The 13,678-nt window shown below is 42.3% G+C and overlaps 1 protein-coding gene across 6 annotated transcripts in view; it reads right to left on the reverse strand.

The window, feature by feature from the left end:
* Positions 1-180: 180 nt before the first annotated feature.
* osbpl9 (oxysterol binding protein-like 9) overlaps positions 181-13,678 on the reverse strand; it is a 32,548-nt gene continuing 19,050 nt past the window's right edge. For 3 of the 6 annotated variants that reach the window (XM_029429050.1, XM_029429054.1, XM_029429056.1), the window contains 18 exons: positions 13,481-13,510; positions 13,345-13,395; positions 12,791-12,829; positions 8,551-8,644; positions 7,370-7,474; positions 6,167-6,326; positions 5,906-6,015; positions 5,678-5,796; positions 5,450-5,535; positions 5,170-5,350; positions 4,546-4,630; positions 4,338-4,448; positions 4,167-4,230; positions 3,947-4,087; positions 3,771-3,849; positions 3,320-3,411; positions 3,094-3,229; positions 181-2,127 (listed from right to left, as the gene is read on the reverse strand). In XM_029429050.1, coding sequence (XP_029284910.1) covers positions 2,053-2,127; positions 3,094-3,229; positions 3,320-3,411; positions 3,771-3,849; positions 3,947-4,087; positions 4,167-4,230; positions 4,338-4,448; positions 4,546-4,630; positions 5,170-5,350; positions 5,450-5,535; positions 5,678-5,796; positions 5,906-6,015; positions 6,167-6,326; positions 7,370-7,474; positions 8,551-8,644; positions 12,791-12,829; positions 13,345-13,395; positions 13,481-13,510 — 1,758 coding nt within the window. In that variant the 3' untranslated portion in view covers positions 181-2,052. The remainder of the gene's footprint in view (positions 2,128-3,093; positions 3,230-3,319; positions 3,412-3,770; positions 3,850-3,946; positions 4,088-4,166; positions 4,231-4,337; positions 4,449-4,545; positions 4,631-5,169; positions 5,351-5,449; positions 5,536-5,677; positions 5,797-5,905; positions 6,016-6,166; positions 6,327-7,369; positions 7,475-8,550; positions 8,645-12,790; positions 12,830-13,344; positions 13,396-13,480; positions 13,511-13,678) is intronic. The other 3 variants (XM_029429051.1, XM_029429052.1, XM_029429055.1) reach the window with 3 other exon arrangements.

Consider the following 13,678-nt stretch of genomic DNA (forward strand, 5'->3'; position numbering starts at 1 on the left):
GTCACTGACACACAAAGGTACTATATACTGGGAAATCTTCTTCTTCTGGCACATTTAATTAACTACAAATTAGAGAAAGAATGCACAACATCAAGGTTTTGATATATAAGCTAATCTTCTGTTTTGAAGAGGCGACCGGTGTCAAAGTGCTCATCTGAAATAATCATGACAAAATCTTGCAGGAATGAACTCATGGAGATTTAATATTATGCATCAATAAACAGGAAAATCTCATACAATCAATGGTTATGATCAAAATGAAATAAAAAATACATTTTGATTGCTCTCTATCAGGCGATACTGAGTGATACTGAAATGTATGGCAAGGCCTCGATTCAATATAGTTTACAAAGACAAACATGGAGGAAAAAAACGAAATGAACACATTTATCTCGTACACTGAATATTCATTTGCTCATTTCTAAAGGAATTTGTCTGCTTTAGATTAAAGTAGGACTCAATGCAAACGCTGCAACTACAGGCATCAAAACCTTCACGGCAGGAATGTTTGTCTTTATAGATCCCTTCACCAGAGTCAATCATTTTAAGATTTAAGTCTTTTAATAATAATGTAAATGAATCAGAGGCAAACAATCCAGAACAGACGATAAACAAATCTCGAAAGTTAACCACAAAGATAAGAAGGGACTGTTGTGAGCTCGCTACAGCATTGAGATATTCTTGTGCATTTTCAGGTGAACATTTATTTCATCCAAATATCATTGCATTTACATCCAACCTGCGCAGCTGTAAATACGAGAATGCAAGATGGTTTAACGAAGCAGAGGTGTACAGTCGGATAAATATTGTATCTATGTGGCTGTCTCGTAGAGTCTACTCTGGTGTTTTGTGTTTTCACTCTTCACCATTAGGGTGATCCACTCGGAGGGTTTGGAGCGGAAACGAGGCGCAAAGGGAAACTTCACAGCTTCACGTCCTCGTCGTGAACCAGCCGTCCAGGAAAGACAAAAATATGTAAACAATCATTTGTTCATAAATGCCTTCAGGTAACATGGACACATTTTTCTGAGGATTATTTGTTCTCCTTTTATCTAAACCTTTTTTTTTTTGGCATAACGGACACCCAAAGTTTGTCCTTCGACAATGATCTCTATTTTGCATATATTCCACAAATCGATCACAACTCTCCCAAATCAGTGAGTTCAGATGCTATGGCTTCTGGGTAACAACACTCGAGACACAGAACAGCGTGAAGTTAACTTGAAATGGGAACATAAAGAGACCAAAAGGGTAAATGGAATGATTCCTAAAAGATGTAAAGCCATCAAGTTCATATCCTCAAATATCTTTTTTACACTATTGCCAGAAAGAAAAATAAACAAGAAAAAAAAAAAAGAATATATATTTATATATCCATCATATGTATATCTATATATAAACAACAGTTACAACTAGTCGCAGGCAAGCGGGGAATTTCTCCCCCCCCCCCGCCCCTTTAAGATTCATCCCTTCCACCGTTATCATATAAGGCTGTCAGACTCTCGGAGGGGGGGGCAGCAGCTTTCTTTCCTCAGTCACCAGATTCCCTGAGATGTAGAGCGCCGTTTTACTTGTCAAGGTTTATTTGATTTGAACACCACCAACCACACACACACACCTTGCCACCCCCCCCCCCCCTCCCAAAAAAACCCCCATGTGTTCGTAGGGCATTGAGTGCTGCTGTGGCGCGTCCTGTGGAGCTGATGAAGGGTGCGGATCAGAGACGAGACGACCCTCCCGTCGTCGCGAAGTCTCGTGGCGGTGGGTATCGGTGGTGGTGGAAGTGGAAGTGACATTGCCCAAATAAGGAGAGGAGCTTTACCAGTTCTCATGTTACACATCTTTGATGCTTTTCCATTCGATTTCATTCATTTTCCATATTGTTGTTTTACAGTCAAATGCAAAGCTGTGTACATATTCAATCATCAGTCATTCCAAGGCTTCGAAAAGAAGTGTTATTTTTTTGCAAAAGAGTTCTTATGAAGACTCTGTCGTGTGTGCATTTCTTTATGCATATGTACGGTGTGTGTTATCAGAGTGTGCGTCGTCTTCTCAGTGCCCCTGGGAGGTAAATCTCTTTAGTAGAGGCTCGTCGTACACCCAGCACTCCCCGTCCTCGTGGAATAGCTGCAGAAACAACAAGAAATTACAATTTTTACACTCAAATATTTCAACTAATCCTAAAGAGATTTCCAGCACTGCTGTGAAATCGAGGCGTCGGATCCGTCGGCCTTAAATGTCCTGTTATTTGCCAACAAGGACCGTGCATCTGTTAACGTGAAAATAATTCTAATTTAATTATTTATTTTTGCTCATGTTACCCTATTCTGTCACTTTGCATAAAAATCAAGAATATACAGTGCTTTATGCAGGTTTAAATTAAAGACACATTTATTAAAACAATTGATGTTACCAATTATTGAGATTTTACATCAGAAATAAACAATTAATAAAATCCTACTTTCCATGTATTAGTATTTTTCTTTTCAACCTTTTTAAATATTGATTTAATACATTTTATTACCGATTAAGGCCTTACATTTAGGCCTTTTAAAACTGTTTAAAGGAACGCTGCTCATATGTGATGCAGGTTAATGTCTGTGTGTCGTCTATTATCAGTGTTCACGTTCTTTAACTATATTTATAATAACTCTGCTATTATTCAACGGTGCAATACTGAACTTGCCGTTCTTACTGTGTTACACACATTTAAAGCAATGAAATCTAAATGAAATACAAAAATATAAAAAAGTTAAAATACAAAAATAATAATACATTCACATTTCTCTTTAAATAAAGGTAATAAACTAAAATACGTTTAGGATAAAATGTAAAGATAAATAGAAAATAAATTAAAATAATATAATAGACATTATTAATTATTATTAGACAATATAAACATTACATTAAAAGCAATATAATATTAAATGTAAATTATTAATATTATTACACTGTAATATACATATTTATTGTTATATATTGTAGAAATTGTGCACATTTGTACTTATTTATATTCTATTCTAAAATGGAGCAACGGTGACGTAATCTAACCCCCCCGGGATAAATAAAGTGTTTGTGTGATGTCTGGCTCACCCTGGTCTCCCACTGCTGCTCGTTCTCCTTCCTCTCTCTGGCCTCGGCTCTCTGTTTCTCCTCCAGCCGGTGTTTGGCTTCTGTCGCAGCATCGATGTCTTTCAGCTTCAGGTTCAACGTCACGTCTCTCCACAATCTGGAGGGTGGAACACAGAGTTCGTTTGTGGATCGCGGGCAGGTCACCCGTGATAAACAACACTTCTCTCAAAACTGTTTAATTTCTCACCTTCGGGACTCGTAGTCGAGCTGGTCCTCCGCCTTCCTCACTTTCTTCTTAATGATGCCTATCCTCCTCGTGTCTATGAACACTGTGTTCTCCTAGAACCCCACAGAACACATTCAGTCATTCATGTATGCATTGCTTCCTTTGCTAGTTTCCCCCCACTGTAAAGTAATAATTGATTACAGATGTCCTGAGCAGATTTGACTCAGGCTCGTGTTTCATTTGTCTCTCACGTGTCTCTAATTTCATTTATCCAACAACTCTTTGGTGTAAACTTATCAGTTTTAAAGTTGGACTAGGACCCTTTATGTAAAACATATATAAATTAAATGTATTATTGTTATTATTAATAGATTTCTACATACATTTCCGGTTACAAAATCAACTCTGACCTTCTACACATCCAATCCGTTGATGAAATAGTAAAAGAGAAATAGATTAATGAAAGACTCACTCCAGTCGCCCACTTGGCATACATCACTCCGTTCCACTCGCCTTCGATGGAGCAGAAAGACTTCTTATCATTCGGTGAACTGAAAGAGAAAATAATCGTTTTATATTCGTTAAAAAAGGTCCAGCTGTTGAATCCATAATCAGTCTTAGAATTTAAAACAGTTTCCGTCTTCTTACAAAATCTCAGCGGTGATCCTGTGCTTCTTCCCGCCGTAGAAAGGTTTGGTGTGGAACACGATGTTCGCGCTGTAGCCCGACTTGGAGCAGGAGATGTTGCACTCCCCACCCAGCTCCACCCAAGGCACCGTCAGGATCGACCTGGACGGACGGGGTCGAGTCAGTGACGCACGTTGTAATGGAGAGAGAGACGTAATTAAGTGACTGTAGCAACACGTACCTGCCGTATCCGTTAGGGAAGGTGAGGATGTAATGTTCGTCGTGCTCCAAACACGACACGCAGCCTGAAACAAGACGCCAAAAACTATTATTACTACAGGAAGCTGTGACAGGGAAGTGTGTACAAACAATAATCACATTTTGGAGTGTATGAAGCAGCGCTCTCACGAACCTTGGCCAATATTGTGGACACCTATGGACATCCCTAAGAACTTAGACTTAGTCCAGATGTGAGCGTTGAACTGGATCTTCTTATTTAAACATTCTGCGTAGAATGCAGAAACTACAGAGAGAAGAGAAGAAGAGATCAATAACATGTCTTTACAACGATCCTAATTCAAAATGAGATCAACAGCAGAGCTGCACAATCAGTCACTCACTGGGGGGGTGGTGAGAGACCTGCTCTGCTACAAAACACACACTGTTGGATGAAGACCACGGTACTGGACCTTCTGAGACCGTCTCCTGCAGGGCGGAGGAGAGGAAGTCAGAAGAGACGGTGCAAATACACAGAATGTAATGTGACAAAGTAAACAAGGTGTGCAGAAATGTATATAAACAGGAAACATGTGGTTTGCAAAGGTGACCATATAAGTTTATTTGTTTGCATTTTGCATATGAAGTGGTACCTTTTCACATTTTGATATGCAGCATCAGCTAAACGTGAGCTTCAGTAAGGATGTGTAATCGGAGGTGAAACATGTAAATGCTAATCCACAGCTCTGGTTCTCCTTTTGTACCCAGAGGTGGAAGAAGTAAATCCAGTGTGACAAGTAAAAGTCCTGCATTCAGACTTACGTAAACAAGACTACGCTTCAAGAAGCACGTGAAGTGAAAGTACTCCGCACAACGGCCCATTTCTGCCCATTTACTGCCACTTGGCAGCACCACCACAGCCCACTAGGTGGTGCTCTGATGCCCACTGAGGTTATTCCCTGCACAGAATCTTGTTCACGTATTAAAGTGTTTAAGAAAGCGAACGGGCTGCAGAGGTGAGTTCTCACCGTGTGCAGGGAAGGCTCCTCTGTTTCGCTGGGCAGATCCCAGTGGCAGTAGAAGACTTCTCCCAGGATCGGGTTGTACGGTTTCTTGGCCACCGATCCTTTCCTCCCCGCATGGAAAGCTGACAGGTACCACTTCACCACGTGCACCATGCGGTCCCGGGCCTCCGCCTGCTCAGCGATACTAGTGGCAGTGACACCAACGGGTTAAAACACTTTAACGCGCATTTGAACACACGTGTGCGATACGATGGCGTGCAGGAACGAGAGAGACGATCATTACCTTACAAATAGGTCGGGATGTGCAAAGAAGTCTGCGTACATTTCTAACAAAGATCTCCTCTCCAGGATGAAGGTAGGCAGGACCACCTGTGGAATATAGCGGAGGAGAAGAACTGTGAAACGGCTGCGGCGTGGGCTAAAGAAAACACGTTGCCGAGTAAACGGGTGAAAGGAGAAACGCAGACCGAACAAAGAGAGCGTGGACTCTTCATAAGCTGCTGGTCTTTACCTTCGTGAGGTCCATGCCCAGACGCACTTGAGAGAGAAGATGCATGATGACGCTCTTGTGCTCCTCCACAGACTCACCCTCACCTTCATCGTCGCGGTCATCGTGGCTGTCAAACTGGTCTGAAGACCAAGCAGAGGAGTGTTTTTAATGCACTTTGACCTTCATTTGAGGTAATACTGAGTGTTTAGAGCAGAAACAGTTGGGAGATAATATGTTTTTCCTTTCTACCTGCATCTGTGGTGCCGTTGGACATGGACGAGTTGAGGGACTCGGTGGTGTCTGGTCGTTTCAGTGCTGTTGCTTCATTAGTGAGGGAGGCAGCCTGAGGCCCTGAGGGACTGAGGACGAGAGGGAGGGAGGGAGACAGGAAGCAGGAGAGATGAGGAGTGCGTAGGATTTCACAGGATATTGTGTTGCAAGCTTCTCAGATGTGATTTTTTTTATTTGCACTAAGCAGCTGCGACGACAGCGTGGCAGTAATGTACTCACTCTATGCAGTGTTTGGGGGAAGTGCTGCTCTGGTAGAACTCGTCAGCATCGTAGAACTCGTCCTCGCTGGAGGAGTAGGAGAAGTCCGGCACCGAGTGCGAGGGGAGGGGGATGTGAGCCGGGGAGGCGACTCCGCTGCTGGGGCCAGACGGGCCGCTCCCTGACAGAAAATACAAAACGTTGCGCGTCACGTCGGCGCTCTCTTGCAGCATTTTCCTTTTCATTTCATGGATCTAGTTAATGAGGCTTCTTTATTCGGACAGCATACGAGTCATTGTCAAATCCACATTATGCCGGCACTCATTGGTGAGCGCGGTGCAGCCGTCTGTGCACATTAAACATCGAGCCGTCTTTAACATGGCGACGCCTCCTCTGCAGGGCGTATTGACAGTGCTCTCGAGCACGCATCCTGCCAGCTTAGTGCACAGCGCAGCATTTTAATGCTGCTGCCTCAGCACACAAGACAAACCTCCACTTTCCTCTGCTTTTCTATTCACTACGTTGGTGGAAGCAACACTCCGGGCTGGAGAAGTTCACTAATAATTCATGTTATTATTACTTTTGCGCTTGTGGTCGAGTTTTTTTTATTACATTAGCTTCCTGTTGCTTGTGAATTAAAAGAAGCTCGGGACAACTTCTTTTTGCTTTAGCTCGTCATTATGAAGTCAATATTGATTGCACTTTGTAATGTCTGTAGAATAATGATGCCATCTGCGTTTGGATCGGACTCCTTTAATCCCCTGAAGGCTCCATTTACCGCACAACGCAGTGTGTCTTGTGCCGTGTCGCTAACTCGGTTCCTTTGAAAGTAGCTTTGGTTGCAGCGAGGAAGAGGAGGAGGAGCGCAGAGCAGCGTCTCTAAATGTGTCACTAATAGCGTGTTGCAAGGAAAACGGAAAGTAACTCGATGTTTTTGTGAAAGCGGCGCCACCAATAACAATAACACCAGTAGACGAGAGACGATGCACTAAATTAAGTATTTTTGCAGCTTCTGTTTCCATCTTCTTCTGAAGATCATGCGATCGACCCTGATCAGCTGATAAACTCACACGTTGCATCTCTATTGAAGATGCCACGCGACCCAAAGCACAAGATTAAATGCGTCTCGTCATCATTAGAGGTGCGACTCCCCTTCGATCCCTACGACAACACGTCACCTCTCACGCATCCGAATGCTGTGATATGAGTGGATTGAACTTTCACCTGTGCTGTTGGGAGTTGGGGTCTGCAGACTGCCCATCACCGTGACGACGGGACCAACGGGTAACGTTGAGGGCCGTTGGTCTGATTTACACACCTGAGAAGCGTCTTTGGTAAAAAGAGAAAGAGGATTTAGCAGTGAAGCCTCGAACTGAAGCCAACACCACATTATAACTGTGCACCACAAGCTGCTGGCGCTTTCTTTACGCTCATGGGGAGAATCTTGGGGCTGTGGCTTCGGAGGGACGACTTTTCCTCGCTAGATTTAGCATCTTTAGGAGCGCGTGCAGCGGCCGCTTTCGTTGGAGAAGATTTTGCAACATTGGACTTTTTTCGGCTGGACAATTCAAAAACTCGTTAAGAGACTCAAATTAGATCGGCTGACTCTGCAAGGTTCATTTTCACAGCAGATCTTCATCAGACGTCATTTAAATCAATTATGTGCTGACAAACAAAATGACAGGGATTCATAAACTCATTTTCAGAGAGAATTATACGTGAAAAGTTCAATAACCATAATAAATACGATACTTCTGGACCTGACCCGGGCACTTCAGACAATTCTGTGATCTTCCAAAAGTGTGTTCTTCAGAACCGTCCGGAGAAAAAGCCTACGTCAGATTCACGACCTGCTCTGAAACTGCAGAATTGTTCTCACCCGTGTTCCTATAACGATGAATCCCATCGTCCTCGGAAATTGAAAGCGTGTGCCAGTTGATCCTAATTAGCCTAAACGACCCGCTAATCCACATAAAAGGGCACGAGACCGCAGGGCCGTGTGCACACACTGAAGTTAAAAAGAAAAGCTGCTAAAGTAAAGTCTAAAGAGGGCGGAGCATCGGACTCCAGAACACATCAGGAGTAGTTCTGAAGTGAACTTCTGCAGGAAGCTTCGCATTTAGTAGCATTGAGATGCTATAACTCGCTCAGCATGAGTGTAAAGACCATAATTCTTTGTAAAAATGATTATAAATGATAAAACATCATTGTCATTTAAAGCCTATAACATTATACAACTGTAGAATTTAAGAAATGTGCATCAGCGTGCTTTTCAGTGTGCGTAGACTGTTCGTATCGGAGAACAAATCCCAAATAAGAAAACTGTAATCTCTTCTCAAGAACAGCTGGTGATTGAGTCCATACACACACACACACACACACACACACACACACACACACAGTACCTGTGGGTAGTGTGGTCTGAGTTGGCATCGTGGTGTCGACTACAGGAGTGTCCAGATTGGGTTGGAAGATCCCATCCACTGGGTTTATGGTGCTCTGGAGGAAACAAACGAAAACAACACAACGTCACACACTTGCTGCAACAACACACTGCAGGCTAACTGTTCTAAGATGTCCAACAGACTTCCAGCACTGCAAACGAGCGTTTCGCCTCAGTGTTGCTCTTTAAAACAGTCACACAAGGAAATAAAGTTGTTTTTAATATCCAGGCACATTAAACAACTAGAACTTTTTATTATCAACATCTATAAGTAGGAATGTAACGACACTTTCTGAACAGCAGAGGGCGCCATCTACTTTTGATTTTGCTACATCACTCGTGTCAGTCGAGGAATCAAAGACACGCGGCTGCAGGTGAAGATTTATCTTTAATTAAAGATGCATTCGGTTTCAAATCGGAGGACTTGAAAATGAAAGCGGTCAGAAGATAAGATGAGAAGTATTATTCATTTATTGATTTGGTTTAAAATGTATTTTACAAAGAAAAGGAAGGATGCAGTGTGTTGTTTGTCCCCGACCTCAGAAAGAAAAACAAAAAAAGGATTCTTTACATTTGATAAAGAAACAATAAAGTAAATGTTTTGCCTTTTTTGTTATTTGTCTTCAATCTCATTTTGTAAATAAATTAAATAAATAATTGTGCCTCATATCCTGAATTGTACCGACATGCTAACTACAACGTCACAGCTTGTGTATTTGTTATATATGTTTCAGCTTGATGGTATTTCCTACCGTCACGACAACAAGAACAGGGAAATAAAATACACACCACCCTGATCAAAGTCCCTTCATTTAATTTCCTGGAAAGATTGTTCCCAGGTTTCATTAATCTAATCGATCTGAACAACAGGGCTTGAAATCCAAAACCCCGACAGAGGCTTTACACAGTACCCAGCAGGACCTCTGCGCGGCCTGTCCAGTGTAAAAAAGGAGTTAATTAACTCCACTGGGCTGCAGACTGAACCGGCAGCACGCTTTAACTCTGTAGCTTTTGATTTCCCTGTGGTAAAGACCAGCGGGGACGTTCTGATCATCAGTGCCACCATAACATGTGTACATGCATTTACACGGATGACAACACATAACCAACATCGACCCGTATCCCCCAACAACTTCCCCTCAGGGCTCTCTGGTGGCACTGGAATGAGATCTCCTCAATGTGATGCGTAATCCTCAAACTTGACCTGTAATCTGTGATTTCTACAGTTTTTGATGAAGTCATTTGAGGTCAAAGGGAAGCGGCGCAGTGAGTCAAACACGACCCGACACGCGGCTGTGAGCATGAAGACAGGAGCTGGTGTAGACACCACCCGAACAGGGCTCCACCTCCCCAAACTAAAGACAAAGGTCTCCACAGTCCGCCGTAATGACCAAGTTAAATATTCTGTTTACGCTCGCCCATCACTGCCTGACATTATGAATCCAAATGTAATCTATTCAGGGTCACCCCCCCCCCGCGCTCTGGGGCTCTTCCTGTCTCACATCCCGTGTTAGTTTTAAAAAACGATCCATTTTGTGTCAGCGCGTCCGTGGGAGCATTAGCTAGACAACCAGCTGATGTCGTGATGATATTCAAATGTGGTCAATAAAGTTTTTTATGTCAATTTAGATTTAAAAAAAAAAATGCTACCCAATATTTTATTATTTTAATCTAACAGTCGCTCCGCAGCCCACTAGGTGGCGCTCTGAGGCTGGAGAACTATAACACCTCATAGACCTCCACAATGCCAGGATGCAATATTATTATAGATATATAAATATATATTAATAGATATATAAATATATATTAATAGATATATAAATAAATATATATATATATATATATATATATATAAATATATATTAATAGATATATATAAAAATATATAAATATATAATATATATATATATATATATATATATATATTACATACTCAAATATTACATACTCAAAGACTACGTGCATGCATGCACATGGACAAACATACTTATAAACATTATGCACATACACACGTGCACACATTCACTTACGCATCATGTATGAGTGTCACTATTTATTAAGCGCTTAATTAAATCTGATGTACTTTTAGTAGAAACCTCATCTGTGTTATTGTAACGTGTCCCTGACAAACTAATAAATAAATAAAAGATAGCGACTGAGCTGTGTGTCAATCTTCCCCCAAATACTACGCATGGACTTGTACTAATGTACCTGTTTTTTTAATAGGTTTTTGTTTCTAGATACGAGTCATCAAAAGGAAACTGCTGCAGATAAGATTGGTTTGACATCTGGCCTTCTGTTCACACTTCTCTGTCTCTAATCTTAAAGCTTCCTGCCTCCATCTCCTTCCTTCCCACCTCTCCTCCGCGCTGCCCGATGCGTGGCTCGCCCACGTGTCTCCATGAGAGTAAGGCGAGCGCTACTAATTATAGCCAATTACCGAAATATTGGTCGGCCATGGTGGGACCACCCCGGCCTTGCAAGCAGGAGCTAAAGAAGAAAGCAGGCGGGAGGGAAAGAGCCGCAGCTAAAGGCGGCTTTAAGCTCGGTCAGGATCGATATGAATAGTGAACCGGATCGGTTTAAATGATTCCTGCACTTTACGGCAATTCCCCTGGCGGTGCCGCGCGCTGCAGGGTCAATCAAACATGTGGCTACTGCTGCAAGTGTTCCAAACGAAGGTCTTGCAGTGCATTTATTATTGGCTCCACATTACAGACGTTTAGATGTTCTAAAGCCGCAAAGATATCTTTAGCACTAAGATTAATGCATTTAAAAAAACATGCAGTTCGATGTATAGACAGAGCTTATGCTGTGCTAAATATACTACGTAATACTGTACTTAATGACTGAGATTAAGTCCCTTCTAAGAGCAGTGCGGGCCTGTGAGCTGTGAGGAGTTAAATGACCAACCATTCCCCATCCTGAAGGTTTTCTAATTGATTTTTCAACCTTTGCAGGTACCGACTGGCTTCTGTTCATGCACAGGGGGGTCCAAGCTCTGTGTACATTTACCCTCAAGTCCTCATTCTCCCACCTTCTTTCCTTTCTACTCGCAACCGTCACAGTTCAGTGAATATATCGCCCTCTTTAAACTCTCTTTGTAGCATTAGATTGCACGATGATGGCGTTATGAGCGAGGACGGTTTGCACATTTCTTCCAGTCTGTGCCGTCTGGAATATAAAGTCAAAGGATGTTTGATGGTTGTGTTTCCCCCCCCCACTCTTATTCATGGTTCCTATGTTTCTCAAGCAATTTCAAGCTTTTCCAGCACCTTCCAGCTGTAGTAAATGACACATGTACTGATTATTGCACATAGTTTTGTGACATTCTACAGAAGAGTGGCAGCTTGAAAGAAAACACGACAAAGTTGCATGATTTAAAATGCGTCGCCTGTGTGTAGACACACTTGGCCTCTTGTATTACCTACATTTTCAAGGCCTTTATTTAAAATCCAAGCACTAGTCAAAGACTTTCCAGCACCCGTTGGAACCCTGTTCATTAATGAGTAGCACGCTCTCAAACCACACAAAGGTCAGAGTGTTATTGAAAACACGTGTACTGTGACGGGTAATCAATCGTATGCATGCTTTAATTATTCACGCTGATATTTACAACATGCTAAAAAGGAAAGGATTCGATCTAACTTATATTAAATGCTCTGGAAAATAATTGTCAGTAGTTTAAAGCACATGTGATTTGTAGTAAAAAGCTTGCGGTCATGAAGACGTGGCACCGACGGAGCCGGTAAAGTGCTCTTTGCTTTCAGCTATTAGTGCGCACTGGCTCAATGAGCAGGCAGCGTGTACACGATCAATCAATGGTGAATTATTTGACTCTAATTAGTGGGTGAAGTGCAGCATCCTCATGCAAACACACATGTATAGCACACGCACACACACACACTCTGCAACAATCTTCTGGATTAAAGGTTTGCACACGTATGAAGAAAAGAACAGTTCCCAACCGTTGCTTAAAGAATGTAACTCTGAGATGGATTGAGGAGATTACTGAATCAATCAACAGGGAAGTGGTGGAAGACATGAGAGAGAATGAGAGAGAGCTCCAGACGAGACGGCATGCACTAAAGAGATCTGACTCATCGGATCGTTCTACAGTGGAGAGTAAATTAAGCAAGAAAAGAAAGTTAGCAGTTTCTTTGATTTAAATCTTTGTCATAGACGGAGAATGTCAAACTTACTATAAGTCCGTTTGCGTGTTGCTGTTCGTTACTTTGGTCCTTAAAATTTTGAGAAGACAATGTTAGACTACTCGTGTAGGTTGACGAGTCATTTCAAAAAGCATCCTGAGCATCTGCGCTGTGGAGAGCGGGCGGGATCCAGCCCTCTCGTCACACGGAGCTTCTTAATATTCACCCACTTGCCACATGCAGTAATCCTTTCATCACATGGTGGAGATCCTCCATTTCTTTCACCGTCAATAACAGGATTGCTCCACGAGGCCAATCTGTGATCTACACGTTTCCTACAAATACTTTTTGAAAGTGTTCCAAGTTATTTTTAAAAACAAAGTGTGTCACCTAACAACCACATGAAGCATTGCTCCACTTCCTGGACGGAACATGTGATGAAACGAGTACCGGGCTACACCCTCATCAACCACCGACCCAGATAGAAGCTGTAAGCGGGGAACTACCCCAGAGACACATGTGAGGAAACTGGTGTGCACACACAACAACAGGGATTACGGTGACGAAGCAAAAACTACAGAACGACGTGCAGATGTGGCGTTTACCTTGGCGATTTGCAGCAGTACAATACAGTGCTTGATGGACTCTACCATGCTCTGAAAGACAAAGACAGAAAGGGGAATTCACTGACTTGTAAACTCTAAAAAGACAGAAAGGAAAACGTGTTAAGATCTGACTTACACAAGTCGTCTCCTTCAAACTTTCAATTTTCTGCAAAGAAAAAAGGAAAGAAAACAGATTTAAAACCCAACAGTTAAAGAAAGCAGATACCGACGCAGCACGTGTCACAGCAGAACTGGTAGAAAACATGGAGCTCGTGACTTACTGCAGCAACTTTAGTTTTAGTTCTTTGGAAATCTACAATTTGTGTGGAGTCAC

This window comes from Cottoperca gobio, chromosome 4, assembly GCF_900634415.1.
Source record: "Cottoperca gobio chromosome 4, fCotGob3.1, whole genome shotgun sequence".
NCBI classification, from domain to species: domain Eukaryota; kingdom Metazoa; phylum Chordata; class Actinopteri; order Perciformes; family Bovichtidae; genus Cottoperca; species Cottoperca gobio.